The sequence below is a fragment of the Vipera ursinii genome (genome assembly GCF_947247035.1).
Source record: "Vipera ursinii genome assembly, chromosome: Z".
NCBI classification, from domain to species: domain Eukaryota; kingdom Metazoa; phylum Chordata; class Lepidosauria; order Squamata; family Viperidae; genus Vipera; species Vipera ursinii.
In genome coordinates, this window is record NC_139517.1 from 14,395,924 (window position 1) to 14,415,218 (window position 19,295).

The following is a 19,295-nucleotide window of genomic DNA, read 5'->3' on the forward strand; positions in this document are numbered from 1 at the left end:
TAAGATATATAGAATATTTGAGTTCAGGAACACATACTTTCCCAGGGCAAGTAGAAAACTTGGGACCTCACATCAACATGCCTAGAAAGGACAATCCCTAAAGCACGCAAAGTAGTGCAATATGCAATGTTGAACCTGTTGCTGCCATCAATACCATCTATTAAAGGATGTTGTGTCAATAACATGAACACAGTAACCTAAAACAACCGAAGAGTTTCTGTTGCACCAGTTAGCAGACAACACTTGTGTGGGAAGGCTGCTTAACAACCATTCACACCCCCTTGGCAATGTGAAGTACTGATAGCTGGCCAGGGATATTTATTTATTTATGAAATTTATAGGCCGCCCATTTTACCTCAAGGTAACTTTGGGCAGCTGTAATCTATTTATTGTGCCTTTCACCAAATATCCTGATTTATTTTTAACAATGTGGAATTGGTTATAGTCCAATCTAGGATTCCTTAACACCAATCTTAATTGTACTTTATACTAAATAGTTAACTGTATACTAAATAATTCATACAACTATAAATTACAGTACTAATTGCTATTTTCACAAGAAATCAGAAACCTGGATTCTGTATTTTTATTCACCTCTCAAAGTCCCAATTGCAAAACTAGAGTAATCTCCAATTGGGCCAAACAGGATTACACCTTTTAACTGTAGTTGATCCAAAATGGTTGACACTCTCATGCAAGAGTATGTGATTCTGATCCTGAAATAAAAATTCTACACTGGTCAAGATGTGCAATAAACTACAGATGACCTTTCTGTATGTATATAAAAATATGTACAGTACACACATCCCCTGTAAATAGGGAACCAAAATATAAGACATTTCAGTATAGCTAGTCCTCAACTTATAACCACTGAACAATCAGCAGCAACCAGTGGCAGTGGTGCACCACTGCAAAACCTGAAGGACCAGATGTGGGACACATCATGGGAAAAATGTATTTTGACATGAAGAATCAACACCAACTTGATGGCACATACTCAGTCACGACAATTTCAGTAAGCACATCCATTGGGAAAAACACCATTACCGTACTTCTATGGTAGTTATTGGGTATTCGGGGGAACTGGTGGTTGATCTTATAGAAGACTCAAATACAGAGATAAAGAGGAAATGAAATCTCTATGAGGGAACATATGGCTATAATAATTCCCTTTCCCCCCTCCATAAATATATAATCAATTCTTTGGTTATTTAAGAAAGCCAAGTTTATTAAATCAACTTATTAAAAGACAAAAAACAATTGGAATGTCTATATTAAAGAATATGCATACTGTTTTCATAGACACCCTATTATTTTATCATCTGCAAAGAATGATAATGTGAGGCTACTTTTTTCCTAGAGAACAACCTTTCTCATTTTAAAACTCTCTGCAAAATGTCTTTACAGGTACTGCTGCATTATATATACAATGGTCTCTCCCAGCTTCTAATATTTATTGGGGGGGGGGGTTGTTTAGAGGCCAAGCCATCTCTTTACCACGTTTAAGATCTCCCAAGCTGACAATAGCACATCCTGCTCTTTGCAGGCAGAAAAGGCCTCATTAGGAATGGTGGGTGAAGTGTGATATTTGGGATACTGTGTTATCTTGTCATCCACACCGTGTTCCCTGAGCACATCTATCTGCTCAGGAAGCTTAGCCAGCTCACATCCATAAGATGCTGCCTTATCAGCCAGCTTTGCAAGAGAGAGATTCCTCTCAAAGCTACCTCCCTGGTTGTACTCAACTGCTGTCAGAGTCTTCTCCATAGCCCGGAAAGTCATATACAGCAGCCATTCAGTGCTGCCATTCCCAACATTTCTGGCTGCTACCTGCAGATCACATTCTGCTTGCCGGAGCCAACGCTTTGCCTCCAGGAAACAGTGATTTGGTTGTGATCTTGAAGAGTTTGGTCCACATCGATGGTATGACCAGAAATTGTAACTGCCGCCGCCGCCTCCTCCTCCACCACCACCACCTCTGGTAAATTCATAGTGCCTCTGTTGATGCTGATGAGCTTGCCGATCCCATTCACTCCAACAGTCTGAGAAGTTTCTGTGATAGGAATTGCTACTTTTGGATCCTCCACAGGAGCCATTTGACCTCATTCCCTTCTCCATCTCCTTGATCTTTTCTTTAAGATACTTGAAGAGTTCATTAGCAGAATCTTCCTGGCCAAGATTTTTATCTGGGTGGTAACACAGATACAATCTTCTAAGGGCTTTCTTCTTCTCCTCTTCTGAAAGTCTCCAAACTTGAGCTAGGCACGCATCTATCTCTTTCTTCACCTCGCTCAGTGGCCGGTGGTGCCAATACTCATTAATATCTGGTCTTACCACTTGGGCAGCATCAGCGGGACCTGTGGGCAGCACTACCAGTTTATTTGAATCGGAAACTGGCTTATTTCTCTTGAAATGGTACAAGTCATAAGCAGTCACTTCTTCTTGCCGACCTCCTCCCAAGTCAATACGATATGTGAGTATTTGACCAGCACCATTCTTCTGTGACTCAAGTACTTCAAGGACAACAGCATACAGGTAATGCTCCTTGGGCTGGGAAGAATCCAGATAGCCCACATAATCTCCTTTCATAAAGGTATGCAGAATGCTCATATCCAGACTGTCATACCATTCCTCAGGGATGTCTTCTCCTGGAGGAGGAAGGTCATAAGCATTTCGGATTGCCTGCTGATACAGGGGCACTGCACGTTTCTCTAGGACTTCAGCAATATCTTTAGGTCTCTCGCAAGCTAAAATCTCCATGAGGATCCCCATAGCTCCTGGCTGAAGTTTTTCTCCCAAAAGCTTATTAACCTCAATGGCTAGAGTTGAGAAAATATGTATTCCCTCTTGGCAACTCATGCTTTCCTGGTGAGTGAGGTAAATCTTTGTCTCTTCATCTGACATTCTTGCGACATGCACTGTCTTGACACGTTCAGTTTCCTCTAAAACTTGCAGGTTGTAGACCATTACAATGCAGAGCTTTTCACAGCATACCACTTCTAGCTGATCTGGAGAGAAGAGTCCGTCATTCATGTCGTCTATCTCCTCTGTTTTACTCTGCCATTTCAGTAGTGCAATCAGCGCATTCCGGAAATCAAGAGAAACCAGAAGTTCTTTGAGATTGTTCTGAAACTCACAGTGTTCCCGATACATGCACAGTTTCAGAGAGGACTCTTCTAGTTGTTCTTCAACAATGTTATTGAAATACTTGGGGCGGAGATTTTCAGGTAGCAAGCGCAGAAGTTTCCACTGCTTATACTTGTCCGCTGATATGGAACATTCAGAGAGATCAACCAGAAAGTGAAGTGTGTTTTTCAAAGCAAGGGGTTCTTGACCAGATTGGTAGAAACTAAATACTAAAGTGTTTGATGGATATAGCTTCCCATCAATGCAAGGGAGATAAAGTTCTTGCAGCTTTGAGAAATCCACTGGCTCCTTTGCTTCTTCCAATAGATGGAAGAGGAACTGAGTAGCCCTGAGCACTGCTTTAGTAAGATTGGGTTGCAGTTTCATCCATCCTGCAGTCTCTTCTTGGATCCTGGCCAGAACACTGGCATAATGATAGATGGTTGCCTCAGTCTGCACTCCAAACTTTTCAAAGATATCTATATAAACCCCTAACTTGGATGGCAGCATGTAGAGGTATGGTCGAAAGTCATTTGAGTGCTGCAAGTGGACCACCACATTTTCTGCCTCAGCTACTTCATTATCATCTGTCAGTATCACAGGAAGGCCTTTAAGGGAATTCACATCTATCTCTTCCTGTTCTGACAGGAATTTGTACATGCATTTTAGAACTTCTGCCCGAGTTTTCTTATTTCCTAGGGTATCACAGGTTACTTGACAGACATTACCCAGATTTTCCAAGACCACTTTGGTAGGTACTGTGCATATCACTCCAAGTTTTTCTAAAAGATCCCTACCTTCTTTCCCAACATAGTCATTAAAAGAGAAAGCAACAGCTGAAGTCCAAAAGAGTACAGGGTTGTTTGAACAGTACAAAGAACCTCGGGGTGCCACTGGATCTCTGCAAGGGGCGTATGGCAAATGAAGGCTACACAGTTCATCAGGGAGGCGACGCGGTACAAGGAAACGGATCTTGGACAAAATTGCCAGGAAGGAATTAGACAGTTCATCTTTTGCTCTGGAAAACAGATATTTCAAGAGTGCTTTACTTTTTCCTCGGACATTTTCAGAAGTGGAACCGCTGCTGAATGCCTCTCGTTCAACCTGGGTAGCACATTTCAAAAAATCTTCCTCAGAAATCACCTCCTGCAAACCCACATCCAATAAAAACAGGTTCACTTCCCACTTTTTGATTGGACACATTGAAGCATAGAATTTCTCTGGTACAAATCGAGAGCTCAATCCCAACTCTTGAAAAATTGTATCATCCTGATAGAAGTATGACACAAGACGCAGCACATTTTCCTCATCCCGAATGAAGGCAAAGGACTTGAATGTTGACACCACAACTGCTTTCTGGGTCTCATACTCTTCATCATAGTGTAACTTGATCATGAAGAGTAACTTTAAGGCTTCCAGTACTTTGGCCTCAGGAAAACTGGGTATCCTTGGCAAAAGTAGCATAAATTGTTGCAAATCATTCATTTCTCCAATACCAAAGCACTTGCTCAACCTTTGATTCCAATAGGTGTCCCTGAGTAAAACAGTCCTTGCATCCATTTCATAAAATTCCAGAAAGTTCTCACAGAGTTTTGGATTTTTGGATACTAGACGATAGACCTTATCATATGAAACTAGTGATACGTATTTTTCTTGATATGTGTCAAAGACAGGCAAAGCTTTCAGTTTTGCTAATAATCCTAGATTACTTATCACTTTAAGTTCCTTACAGAGAAACCTCAAGAGTGAATCATAATCCCAGGATTTGAGTTCTTTCCAGCGTAGGCTACGGTGGGTAGACAGTTGCTCCAGCACTACTATAGGGTCTTCAATGTTTAGCAACTCTGGATTGATGCAGTATTCAGTCAACTCTGGAGGCAACAGGGATTTATCTAATTTGGCAAAGCCCAGCTTATTAAGAATTTCACAAACTGGGCTTAAGTTATTAGGTATCAACGTACCAAGGGATTCAAGAGGAATCAACTCACTGGAACCATAGACAGGGAGCAGAGAGCATCGTTTGAAGAGGGAAATGAACTTTGCAAATAGCTCGTTCCTTTTTTCCTTATTCTGTGTCACACAGATTTGACTTTCAAAGAACTTCCACACTTCCCCTAACCAGCTCTTCTTGCGTTGCTTATCGTTGCCCCAGCTGTCCAGTGTCAACATCTCTTGTATATAAGCCACAGATTCATCTAATGTAAACTTCTTCAGGAATTCCATTTCTAATAGAAGCTGATTTAGATTGTAATCTGCAAAGGAAGAAAAACAATGCTGACGATGTGGGAAAAGCTCAGAAGCACTGCTTTTCTGATAAACAGGTTCTTGTTGGCTGAAACATCTCAGCACGTTATCATTGGTCAACAGTAATGGAAGTCCTTCCACGCAATTCACGTCATCAGAACACAGTCCACTGAGAGAGGAGGTTAGGAGAGCAAGCCAATTGGAACGATTCTTCACAGGGGTTTGATTTAGTGAGCATGGTAAGAAGTTGAGCAGACTTTTCAAAAAATTACAGAGGGAAGGAGAATCGAGAGTCACTACATCAATTTCCGCCATGACAAATTGCTCATGTATGTCTTGTAACTGTTGAAAGGCAGGGACCAACCTCATACCCAGCTCCTGAAGAGTGCGCTCAAGAATTTCATCCTCTATTGTATTCTTCAGGAAATAGGGGCCTCTGGTGGAATCCTCTTCTTTAGGTGCACTCCAACACACACTTATTGTTTCAATTCTACGGGCATTTTTGTAATTGACATTTTTCTGATAAACTGGCAACAATGGGAGCTGGTCCTCATGCATCAGTTTATACAGATGGATCACTAACTGCTGCCAAACAGGAGATACATCTTTGGTCACAATTGGGAAATATTGCAAATACTTCTGAGCAAGATGATCATGGCATTTCTGCAGAGTATGGAATTTCAGGGGTTCACTCCCCAGTGTCTGGCACAGGTTTTTAAGTAACTGGCCATATAAAGGGGCCAGCAGATATTGCATGAGTAACCTATTCCAGGTTGAATTGACATCCCCTTCACCGCTATCCTTGCGCAAGTCACGCCGAGCCGAATCCACTGCAAAGTTCCCATTGACATGGATGGGAAGGCCTGTCCTTCCTGGCAGGGGCAATGTACAGAAAGCCCTCCCACACACTTGTCTATTAAGACAAACAGCCACACCACCATAGGGCAGTAGCATGCCCTCTATGGTCTCTGTGCTGTCCATTCCAATTTGCCTTCCAACCCACCAGATGCTGGGATCATGCAAGAGATTAGTGCCGATCTTCATTTTGTAGAAGACGGTTGCTGGTTTGCTCATCTCCAGGCCTCCTGCTGCAGCTGCCTGCTGCAGATGTTTCTGGTACTCGAGCCTTCCAGGCTCCCCTCCTTCAGTTTCAACCCGCAACAATTCTTTGGGTTTCCTGTCTTCCTCACCCATAACAGAGAAAATTACAGTGCGAATGTGATTGAGGAACATCATGAGGCATTCTGCATCTTCTTTAAGAGCTTCCAACATATTCTCCATATCTATCTCAGACACAGATTTCTGACAAATGGGAGAGGAGGCCGCCCCTGCAGGAGTACGCAGGGGCAACCGGAAAAGTGTGCCCTGTTCCAACTTAAACACATCAGACAAAAAGGTGTCATAAACATTCAAAAAGGCCTCTCTGAAATCTTTTGTGAGGTTGTATTTTGCGCCAGGTGAGACCTCATCAGACTCTGGGAGATAACGCAATGTGGGGTCAAAGACACATAATGTTCTATCCCCTGTGACAAATGCAGGGCAATCTGTCAAATGGTAAACAGTGTTGAATCCCAGACCGTATTTTCCTATAGCATCCCGCCTTCCTTTTTTGCCACCATAGCCTAAGCGCTGGATCCCCTCAATATCGCTCATTTGGAAGGTCCGGTTGTTATAAATGCAGAGGGCTGGACCTTGAAGAGACTTCCATTCATCACTGAAAACACGCTCTGTTGGATGCTGACGGCGATCCCAAAGGAAATGGATGACACTCGCACCAGCATCGTCAGCGTTCTGCAGCAGCTCTTTCAGCACATCCTGTGAAGAGGGATATTCCTGAAGGATGTTAGACAGGCGGGTACACGAATCCTCCTTAGCTCCAAAATCTGTGCCCCAAAGAGAAAGTTTCTCGATCCGTCTCTTGGACAGTATATGGTGCTTTTTGGTCGATATGCCGCAGCGCACAGCAATTTCTCGTGGAATCATACTATGGCAGAATGGTGTTCCGCTCTCACGTGGGAGCCATGGAGTATCATCAAAAAGCAGCTTAGGCAATTGTCGTAGGACTTTGTCCTGGTCTGGGAAAAACATTTTCTGGGACAAATAAGAATCCAGTTGTTGATCTTCTAGCAAAACTCCAGCAAGCCCTGCAGTGATTAACCTAAGTACAATTTCTAGTTGCTTTACAGAAAGTGGCCGTCCAGCTGCATCCTTAGCCAGGGTTTCCAGGACAGAAGCATAATCATCCAAAGTAAATACATCACGTACACCGATACAATTCCACAGATCCTTTTGTTGCCAGTACTCCTCAGGCAATTTGAAGAGATATGGAATAGCGTCGAAAGCCAGATTGTGAGACACTTTACACACTGGCACAAAGCCAACACTGACCAGGATGAAGGGGAACGTCTGTGCCTTTTGAGCTACCTCCACCCTACCTTGATTGTTCTGGACTACTTCATTGAGAAAAGCATAGCAATTTTGTGCCATCTTAGCCAACTTTTTTGGGGGGAGGGCATTGGAACAAAAGGACGCTGTCTCCAGTTGCTTTAGCACTGTAGTTGCAGATAGTTTGCATTTGACTCCCAGGAATTCCATTATCTCCTCAGAGAGCTTGGAGTTTCCCCCAAGGGCTTTCTTGTCCAGGATTGGTTCAATCAAATGTACCAAGGAATTCAGCTTGTGGTAGTAAATCTCACCGGGGCAGCAGATTTTACGCATATTCCCAGGAAGCACTGCCGGTAAAAAGGGAATATCCCTAAACAAAACCTGGGTAGTATTTCTGGAACTTTCCTGGAGATGGCCATCAAGGAGATCCAAGATACAGCAGACTCTCTGGCATGCTTTGTCGGGGTTCTGATGCCACAAAGCCTCCACAGTTCGGGCTCGGCTTATCAATTCTTCCATTTCCACCCAATCTTTGCTCATGCCAAGATGTTCCAAGCGCAACAGCCTCTCTGGCTTCAGAAATTCTTCACCCATAGGAAAGCAGCCATCTTCAGGACAGTAGAGAGGTGCGACACGGCCCTTTGGGTGTACAAGTTCTTTAATGGTTTTCAGCTTTTCATTTGGAGTAGCAGGAATGCAAGGCAGGGATTTCAGGCACTCATTCACCCTGGCATCATTCATATCTAGGGCACGAAGAATCAGGGCATTACGATCAGGCACTGCAAGCTTAGCAAGGTTGGGTAAAACAAGCTCCTGAAGGAACCGTGCCCAATTATAAGTGTTTAGCACTGAGCTGTTTCTCGGGGTCCAGGTTTTAAAGCTCAATTTAACCTTCTCTGGAAGAGAAACTGCAATCTGTGGTTCTGGTAAGAGTAACGAGAAGGCTCTCACCGCTACAGACCTCAGTTGCGTCTCGCGAATGATATCATCATCCAAAATGCAAGCATGATTAAGCGGGCGCCATTTTTGTCCATCAGAGAAGAGAACTGGCTGCTCCCCATTTACTCCATCGATTAGTGCTAGATAGAAGGCTTTGGCTGCTTCAGTGAAAGGGTACTTGATACTGTGTATATCAGGCCAAAAATCATAATACTCGTAGTCCTCCAGCAGATCTTGTTTGTACATGTCTCGGAGTTGAGTTAGTGCCCCAAGCCATGCAGCTGTCACTGAATCTCGTAGCAGTGCTATATTCCACTGACCCTTTTCTGTGGTATCCCAGAGTCCTTTACGATTACTAAGCACGGCAAAGGGAGCTGTGAGATGCAGTGGGAGACCTGATTCGATGGGAAGAGGTAAGAAGCAAAAGACACGGCCTTTAAAACCACTTATATCCGGGAGCCATCGCCCAACGGTGGTACTAGGCCGGAGTGGTAAGGCTACCCTAGCAGAAGGAGGCAAGAAATGGATACCCCTTTTTCTTCCCTTTCTGAACAGTTCCTCAGCTTCCCCATCAGCTGAGCATGAATGGAGCAGAAAATGGTGGATATTCACAGCTGACTGCCACGTTGTTCTCAATCGTATAAGGGGAACGCCCATCTCATTCAGTACTTCTCTGCTTACTGTCGCCAGTGGCTGCACAACTTCTGGACAACTGGAACCCTGTGCAAGGTAGGAGAGTGACACCTCCTGCACTTTATTTAGGAAAATCAGCAGGTACTGGGACATCTCCTGGAAACCAGTTTCTAGTCCTTTGATCCGGCTGGGTCCAAACGGCTCAGGGCAGATCTGAGATTCTTTGGCCTCCTGTTCAGTGCGGAAAGGCAAACGGATCAGTGTGCCTTGGTATTTCTCCCCAATTCGACATCCAAGAATCCCTCTGAAAGGCCAAAATTGCTCTGGAAAGGAAGCGGCGACTGTGGAGGTCAAATTCAAACGGATGCCCGGTCGGGCTGAACCACGGATATGTTTTTGGAGATGGGTGATATTGGGATCAAAGATGAGGACGGTCTGACCACTGAGAAGGAAAGGCACATCAGTCATATGGTAGACAGTGCAGAAACCTAGGCCAAAGCGACCGATCTTGTCCTCCTGGTGCTCCTTGGTGGCTGCACCTAGTTGGGTAATGTTGGAGAAATCTGCCTCGGTAAACAGCGCATCATTCTGGGCCCAAAGGGCTGGGCCTTGGCAAGTAGCCATGCCAGGATCCAGAAGTCCTTTAGTAGCGTCATGTTGCCGGTGGTCTATTAAGAATCGGCAAGTCTGAGCACCGGCATCCTCGGCATTCTGCAGCAGTTCCTGAAACACGTCAGCATCCTGGCTGTACTCCCGAAGGATGTTACGGATCCGGAGAGTGATGGGCTCTGAAGGCCCCCAAGCCTCAAACAGTTCTAAGCCTGACAACTTGGTACTCACCATCTCCACCCCAAAGAAAGCAGCTGTGGCAGAAGAAACCGCTTCATGCACCAAACTGGGTAGGTCTCCATCCAAATCAGCAAGACGGGCACGATCCATGTCACAATACAGTGCTGAACTGGCAGGGCGAAGAGCAAAACCAACCAAACCTATGATCTGCACCGGTATAAGCATTTCCTCTTCCCCATGGTAATCTTGATTGGTAAGCCAGTCCAAGGCAGCTACAAAGAGGAGTAGTTCAGCCTGCGTACCCCCGTTTGGTCTGGCATTAATTTGTTTTGCCAGCTTACGAAGAGCCTGGTCTATATCTTTCTCAGTGGGTGACTGCTGGACACCCCATTCTGCAAAAAGCTGCCTGTACTCTTGGAAATCTGGAGGAACTCGTGGCATTAGGAGTGCAAAGTCCAAATCATTAGGAAAGGACAGTACCACGTCTGTTGGCCACGAGAAGCCCTTCCCATTCCAAACTGAAGTGTACGTGGGGGGATGCTGGAAATGGAAGAGATGCTGTTGCATGTGTTGATAGATGCTACACAACTTTGCAGTTAACAGGGGTGTCTCTTTAGAGCAATAGGCTTCTACCAGGTCAGCTAAGTTTTCCATCACCTTTTCTGGAGGTGGTAAGCGTTCCAGGCCCAGTTTTTCTGCAGCGGGGGCCCCAAAAGCATTTGTCAGTCCCATGACCTGTCCTACAAGACTTGCATACCTCTCTGAACGAATTGATTCAGGTGCTAGGAAGACTCCAGCTGGCCCAAGCTTAGAAGAATTGACGGCAGGGACCCAAGGCAGGGACCTCAGCTGATTCAGCATCTCAGGAGATAAGCGGGACAGTAGAGGACTCTCATTGCAAACCCGGATAAGGGCTTGTGACTTGGCCTTGGCAGTTGCTGTTTCACTTACATTCACTTCTCTTGCAGCGGTTATTGCATCTGCTGGAGAGACAGCACTAAGATCTGATTTCAGACCCAGCGTACGAAGCGTTCGCAGCACTGCTTGCTCCTGAAAGGGCCCTTTGGGAAAGTGGCTCGGTCTTAATAAAGCCAGCAATGTGCGGTTCTCCGGATCGTAGAGATGACAGGGACGGAGCAATTCTGTTGATCCGCAATCCACAAATGGAAGATCGCAGCACAAAGCTTGTAATTCTCGGCTCTGGCTAAAGAGTGTGTCTCCATTGTGCAGTAACCACAACATGAATTGCTTGGCATCCTCAGCCCGATTGGCATAGGACCCCTTCTTCATTGCTCGGACACACAGCAGGCACAGATCCGGCGTCCCCAGAAGCTTTCCACGGATTTTGAAGAGCAAGCTTCGTTCAGCTTCATTGCGACACAAGAGCACAGGCTCCGGAGTCAAGAGATTTGTAGGCACTGGTGGAACCAAAGTCTTTTCTAAAGCCAAATAATCCTGGGCTGATACCAAGGCTGACTTGGAAGGTGGAAGAAGAGAAGGCATCTTGAAGAAGAGTGGCAATTTAGTGAGGACTCCGATATCTTTTTGAGAGAATGAAACAGCCGTAGAGAGAAAAGCACTCAAACTTTCAATCTGGCAGGTGGACAACAATGTCAGGTGGTCTGTTACATTTGCTACCCCCAGATGGACAAAAGCTTGCAGGACATTGCTAGGTGTGGGTTCTAGAACATATTCTTTCAGTTCATGGTGGGACCAACTGGAGTCCCAGTTCTGGATCACGGTGCAGCCCAACACTTGCAAAATTTTAGCCACTGCATCTGGCAAGCATTGCCCATTACGCCTCTGGAACATGAGGGTGGGTTGAGGCAAAAGCCGAGCCAACTGAATGCCATTGAGAGAATTGTGCAGAGGAGTCAGTGGTATCATCGGGCATCCTTCGAAGGGTTCCAGGGAAGAAGCACAGTGTGTCAGGAAAGTCCAGAAAGCAGAAATCCACTCAAGGGGAGGCTCGCCAGGATACGCACTGGGACTCCAAATAACAGGAACAGATTTGCTGCTCACCCAATCTCTCGGGAGAGCTCTAGGAAGATTCTTCTCAATGATGGCTTGATTCAAGGAGACCAGATTTTTGAATAACCCTAGAGACAGGAAAGACACAAGGATCAAGTACCAATGTTTGTGCATCTCTGTTGGAGGAACATCTTTGGAGATTCTCAGTCATCTAAGGTCATGGTTATCTCAAAGGTGCTTTTTCAAAAGGCAACTACACTTCATTCTTTTCTTTGAGGAAAAAGTTTTGCTTCTCATCCAAGAAGCTTCATCAGCTCTAACTGGATGGTGGGGGGATGGAAGGATTCGTTCTGGCATTAGAGTTAGTTCTGACTGGTTGGTTGGTTAGTTAGTTAGTTAGTTAGTTCTTCGGAACTAATCCTTCCATCCCCCCACCATTCAGTAGCAATTGCAATATGGAAAAGCTCACTGTCCCTTCTTCTAGTCTGTTCTCAGAGGGCATCTGGCTGCTATGTGTCTACATGGACATGCTAAGACCCGATCATATTGTCCTTCAGGCAGATCCAAATAATTCCATCCTCTGCAACCAATATCCCACTGAGATGGTGGGAGATGCAGTCAACTGGATAAGGCTGCACCCAGCCACTCTAATGGGATGGAACAATTACCTTGAGGAACATGAAGGAGAGCCACAACTCAAGACAGCGCTACTGTTTTAGTTGTGGCTCTTCTTTCTGTTCCTCAAGGTTATTCTCACAGCCTATTACACTACCTAGGGGTTCGCATATGGGACATTAACAACTTACCTTTTTTGGCAATTGCCTCCAAATGGTTCAGCAACACAGGAGTTAGATCTTTGGGAAGAAACTGGTTGGCCAAACCAGGCAAAAGAATTCTACAAAACCAAGAGAAAAGTTCCATAAACTACAAACTACCAAGAAGGTCAAGAAAATGGATCTTACTCTATATATTTTAAGGTTTGTAAATACTACACAGGCTCATCAAATATTAAGGCAATCTGCTTTATTTACCAAATTGGCAAGCTTAATCCTTCACGCTCTTGCTGCCATCTCCCTGGATGATGTCTGTTACTTTGAATAGTATCTTTCATCTTTTTCTAAATAAACAAGTGCTTTTTCCGTTTTCTACAAGTCAGCTACCATTCTTACCTTTTTAGTATGCTACCTGGTCTATCTGGCAAAATACAAAGTGATGCAGCTTTCCATTTAATTTTCTTTGCCTAGAACATAAGACGTCTTAGGAAATAAAGGTATGTTCAGTCCAAGATTTAGAGTGTGACATCTCTAAATGCATCTCTTGACACTGACCTTCAGCTGTTCTGGAACAAATCAGTAAAGTTCTGCTTCCCTTTATCCTTAAAGCATTTTGAATTTCTACCTTAACAGATGTTCAAGGGTGACTAAATTCAAAACAGGAGGTATAGTATGTTGAAGGAGGAAGAAAGGGAAGACAGAATTAGACTATTTGGGGTGGGGGTGGTGTGGAGGGAGGCTGCTCACCTGGGAAAGTCAGGATTCTCAACAAAAACGGTCTCTCCAGCATCTCCAAAGCAGGTGTAGTGCCCATTAGCTGTTGGAAGTAGGGGCAGATCCTTCAGTTCCAGGTAACATCCATCTTCAACCAAATATTCCAGTAACAACTTTTTCTCAGATTCTGTGAGCCAATTCCAGATGTTGGCAGCAGCACGTTGCAGAGCCCTTCCCACAAACTTGGCTGTGGCTTCCTGCACTACTGTCCCATCTTTTGCACCCAATACCAAGGCTTGACGCACGTGAGGAGGGGCTGCTGCCAGCGGTGATCCTGCCAAAAGGAGGGCCTTCTCCAGCACTGGGCCTATGGGCTTATCCAAGACTGGCTTTGGCAAAAGGATGGCTTCAGATGGATGGAGCAAGCGAGGGTTCCCCTCTCCAACCCTCACCAAGAGTTTCATGTCCCTTAACCTCTGGCATATTTCAGTTACTAGAGGCTTGTACCGGAGTTGTTGGCTATGAGTTGGGTCTGGCCATGCCCCATATGGGTCACCAGGACAGGAGGAGGCCAGCACCACCATTTGGCAATAAGCAACAGGCAGTACCTCCTCCATAAGTAAGTGGTTCCAACGGCCCTCAGCCCCCCGTGCCTGGGACCCCTCTTCAGACCACTGCACATGCCTCCGGTCATCGGTGAGTTGAAAGGGAGCACTGATGTGCAGTGGCAATCCAGTGACATTTTCCTCAGTGGCTGGGAGAGGCAAGACACAGCTAAGGCGGCCGGCGCATCTGTCCTGCAAACAGTAGGCCAAGGATAATGCTGGTGTGGATCTCACCTTCTCAGCCAGGTCCCACAAACCTGGGAGAGCATTTTGTTTTGCTTCTGCTGACAATATGAGCCACTCACAGCTGGCGGCTTTAGCAACCCCAGTACCTTGTAAAGCAAGAGTTTTGATGCAGCCATTGGTCTCCAGTGTGGCACCAAGATTGTAATCAGCAAATATTTCTGAGATACTTCTGTTTCTTCCCTGGCTCAGAGATGCTTTGGTTGGTTTTTGCACGTCTTGAACAGCATTTGACTCACAATATGGACGAGTTGACACATCAGCCTTCAGCAGCTCACAGATGGAGCCACTAGAACCAACAATGCCCAGAGTCAGTTTCTGGATGTTCCTGAGAAACAGCAAACTAATGGGGGCATCATTTAAGAATGAGCGCAGCAGTTCCTGCACCCGTTGTGCACTGTAGATGTTGTCTGAGATCTTGGAGGGGCTCTGCCGAATAGGAAAGCGAAAGAGGGTGCCAGGGAAGTAGCCCTTGACTGCTGGGCAGGGTTTACCAAGGGAGTCCAGTGTTGCCCAGAATGGTTGGAATTGATCCGATGCCTCCTCCCATTCCTCTATACTCCACAGCTGACCTCCTTCCTCAAGTGCTGTTTGCTGCGTGTCCAGCACTCCCAAAAATTCACCAGAGAGAATTGATGGAAAATCTGAAGGATGAGAAGGAAAATTTAGCTTCACAAACATGCAGTGAACACTCCTACTTCAATTACTTTCCTCCTTTCTTATTTCAGTACATATAAGTCAGTAGTAGCCACTGCATTATTTTATCTTGGTTCTTGACAGTGTTGTACCTGCTTAATACTTGGACCACCAGGAAATATTAATGTAGACTAGATCAGTGCTTTTCAACCGATGGAACGCCTACCACCAGTGGTACTTTGGCATGTGGCAATTGATATGCGGCCCTCCTAGACAAATGTAGTGGGGGAGGGGAATGAGCTGAGCGACGCAAGCCTCAGGGAGAGTCAGCTGGAGCTGCAGGATTGTCTGGGCTCGGCAGAAGCTCCAGGAGTGCAGGCAGAGCTCCAGCTGATTGGCACTTCTGGAAGCAGCGCGGAGCTGAAGGTGAACTGAAGAAAAATGGGGGAGGGAGGAGAGGATATGTTTTGGTGGGAAAGGAAAAAAAAACAGGGAAAAAGACAGGGAAGAGAAGAAGCTGTGGAAGGAGAGCTCAGCAGGCAGGGAGAAAAAAGAGATAGGGAAGAAGCAGCAGCTGTTGCTGGAAGAAAAGGGTCCTGGTTCGTTTTCTCCAGCCAGGAGAATGCAATCAGCACTGATGAAATGAAAAGCCAGGAGACGAGCATGTCAGAAAGAAGGTTGGCTTATTTTGGAAGCCAGTGGGTTCCTGGTCAGCTGGAAGCTTGAATGGATTACCATAAGGATTTTTATGTAGTTTTTACAGCGTTTTGTAATTCAGAAGCTCAATTTGTGTGCTTTGGTTATTGGACTATTTTAGTCTGTTTCACAAAGTCTAGCAATGAGTCCAAAGTGTTGGCTTCCATAGGTTTCATTCCTTTAAACAAATGTAATTAGTTTTACCCCCTTGAGTCTGTCTATGGCTTTTAGCAAGTTTTCTCTGTAGGTAAACAGGCTTAATTTAAAGTTATCACTTTTCACAATTGCTGGAGCCTTTTAGGCTCTGATTGCTACATTGTTTAAACTGTGACACCCCAAGGAAGCTTAAAGAAAAAACAAAAACAAAAAAACCAACAGTTTAGTGTTTCTTTATTCTGGGAGGCTTTTGTGAGCCTTTCTTGCTTTGCGCTTGATTCCTGTGTCTTTAAGGGTACAGAGAATGGACGGGGGGCACATTCTTACTACACTGTGGAAGGAGAGCTAAGAAGAGGAGAGGGAGACAGGAAGAAGGGCCGACCAGCCAGCTTTTTTTTTTAGTCATCAAATTTTCAACACCTTGCTAAGCACTGGTGGTACTCAAATATTGTCATGTCCTAAAAGCGGTACAATCTGTGAAAAGGTTGAAAAGCCCTGGACTAGATAACCAGGCAATGAACCCCAAGAAAAGCCAAGTGATTGCACTGGAATGATTTGCCTTCAGAAGCTATGGCGGACGTGCTCGACTGAGCTCCGCGAGCTCCAGCTCCAGTTCCAGCTGATAGGCGTCCCTTGGGAGCCCCTCACAAGCCCTATGGCTTGCTGAGAAGGGATTGGTGTTCGTGGTGAGTGGCAGAGTGGCAACGTGGAGGCTGACGAAGCCGGCAGTGGTCTATTTGGACTTGTGTCTTTTTCGAGCTACCGGCTGTTGGCTACCGGCTGCTGGCTGCTGGCCCTGCCGCCCTCCGGCTGCTTCTTCTCGCCTTTTCGGATTGCCGTTTTTACCTTTTACTTTCTCCGGGGCTGCTCGTACCTGGCGTGGCGCTCCCTGCTGCTTTCGGGCCGTCCGGGCCACTTTGGTGTTTGCGGGCTGGCTCGGGTTGACGAGGAGGACGCCCGTCAGTGAGGAGTACGCCCGTGAGGCTGTTCGAGCGGCGGCGGCGATGATGGCAGCGACGGCGTGGGCGTCGGCCCCGGCGCGGGTTGTAGCCTGCACGATGATCCTTTGGGCCGCGCTCGGCGGTGTTGGCGGTGGCGGCGGCCCGAGTCTGGCGGCGACAGTGACGGTGGCATACCCCGGACGCTTGGGAATTCACCAGCTTGCCTTAGGGCTGTTCCTAGCTGTACCGGTGTTTCTGGGACTGTTGCCCCGTCTGCGGGAGCCGGCTGCTGGCTTTGGTGCCTTTTTTGGGCTTTTGACCCCTTTCGCCGGCGGCGGGACCCCCATGTTGCTCCAGGCCGCCTTGGCCCACTTCGGTGGTGGTGTCGCCCTCGGGCCGTTTTGGCGGCGGAGAGGGTGACTATTATTCATCCCGGCGGCGATGGTTGATCTTTATCCTTGCTTCAGGCCGCCTTGTATGGCGACGGCGTCTTCGGACCGCTTTGGTGGTGAAGAGGACGACCGGGGGTTATCTTACCAGAGCAAGGACGACATGGGGCTCCTGCATTATTTCCGGACTGCTTCTGCAGTGACGCCGGTGATTCAGACTATCTCCTTTATTCTGGCCTGCCTACCCTCTTTGCCTTGGACATATTTTTTACCATCTGCCTGCCTCCTCTCCCCCCCCTTTCCCTTTGGACTTTCGACACACCTGGGTATCGGCCACGGTGGGAGAGTGGCTGGACTTCTCCATTCGCAACCTCATAGAGGTGGGAGCTCTATGGGGTTTGCCTACCCAGAGGATTCCTGGTCCACCCCCAGGAACGGAGTCTCATCCCGTCGTGAGGGCGGGGAGCGGCCTGTCTCTGGGGGCACCCAACTGAGTGGCAGTGAAGTTGGGTGGGGACCCAGATATCTGTCTTCATGTTCAATCCTCCCATGGACAATTAAGGGATGCCTATCCTGGACTGCCTGGACTTTCTAGACTCATGCGGCAATATACTAGCACGGACTTGTACGCCCTCAGGGGTGCCCCCCTCTCCTGGGTGCGACCCGCCTCCTTAAACATTTTTAACCTCGATGACGGGCCCGAGTTTTGGGTCTCTGAGAGTTGGCTGGGCAGGGGCAGGGGCCGTCAATGTAAATCTAATAGAAGGCCTCTGATCACTTTTTTATCAAAATTTTTTATAGGGTTAGGGAGCGGGGTGGGTGATAGGGGTTGTCTGGCTATGGGGGGTGGCCATTCAACCATGGTTCAGGCCAGACTTGGGTCTGACCGCACGGGGGGAGAAAGGGGTGTCGTCGCCGGGGCTCATGAGCGGGATGTGGGATTATCAATTTCCACGACGGGGAATGGCAGCAGGCGGATAGACAGGGGGCCGTATTGCTACCGGGAGGGCCGTCTCCGCTACTTGCAAGCGGTGAGGCGCTCCGACCCTCTGCTTCTTCCCCGAGGTCCCGGGAGCGAGGATGTGCAGCCTCCTGAGCTCCGGCTGGTGTACCTGAATGCCAGGTCCGTGGTTAACAAAGCTCCCCTTGTTAGGGACTTAGTTGAGGGTGAGCATGCGGACCTGGCTTGCATCACGGAGACTTGGTTGGGCCCAGAGGGTGGGGTCCCTTTGGTTGACCTCTGCCCACCAGGCTTCCGGGTGCTACACCGGCCACGAGCTCATGGCAGGGGTGGGGGAGTGGCGGTCACTATTAGGGAGACCTTATGTCCGCGGGAGACCGTTTCTCAGATAGTCGGGTGTGAATCTCTCGTTGTGAGATTTGGTTCTGGGGCGCAGTTGGGCTTGCTGCTGGTGTACATTTCGCCTAGTCGCACAGCGGCAGCCCTGCCCGAGCTGCTCGATATCCTCTCGGGGTTGGTGGTTGAGTTTCCCAAACTTATAGTTTTGGGAGACTTCAATCTACCATCCCTGGGAGGTTCATCTGAGTTAGCTCGGGAGTTCATGGCTTCCATGACGGCCATGGACCTGACGCAAGTAATTTCTGAGCCAACTCATGAGGGAGCCCACACCCTTGACCTGATTTTTATATCTAGACAGTGGTTGGATGATCTTGGTGGGGGCTCTCCATTTATTATGCCCCTGTCATGGACCGATCATCACCTCCTGCGGCTGGTCTTCCGTTTTGCCACCCCCCGCCGTGGGGGTACGGAGCCAATTAGATGGTACCGCCCCAGACGCCTAATGGATCCCGATAGATTCCAAGCGGCGCTGGGGTCCCCACCTGCCTCCATTGCTCACAGCTCGGCAGATGCCTTAGTGGAAGCCTGGGAAAGGGCAGCCACTGAGGCACTTGACCGGGTTGTACCCTTGCGGCCCCTGACCCGGCGCAGATCCCAGCGAGCTCCATGGTTCTCCGCGGAGCTCCGGGAGATGAAGCGTCGGAAACGGGGCCTAGAGAGCCGTTGGAGGTCTAGCCGATTCGAACCCGACCGGT

The 19,295-nt window shown here is 47.3% G+C and overlaps 1 protein-coding gene across 2 annotated transcripts in view; it reads right to left on the minus strand.

Annotated features, from left to right (window-relative positions):
• Positions 1-1,469: 1,469 nt before the first annotated feature.
• The window catches only part of LOC310650287 (sacsin-like), a 28,675-nt gene continuing 10,849 nt past the window's right edge, over positions 1,470-19,295 (minus strand). For both annotated transcript variants that reach the window (XM_083379137.1, XM_083379136.1), the window contains exons 6-8: positions 13,608-15,066; positions 12,894-12,982; positions 1,470-12,215 (exon numbers count right to left, since the gene is read on the minus strand). In XM_083379137.1, the coding sequence (XP_083235263.1) occupies positions 1,474-12,215; positions 12,894-12,982; positions 13,608-15,066 (12,290 nt within the window). In that variant the 3' untranslated portion in view covers positions 1,470-1,473. The remainder of the gene's footprint in view (positions 12,216-12,893; positions 12,983-13,607; positions 15,067-19,295) is intronic.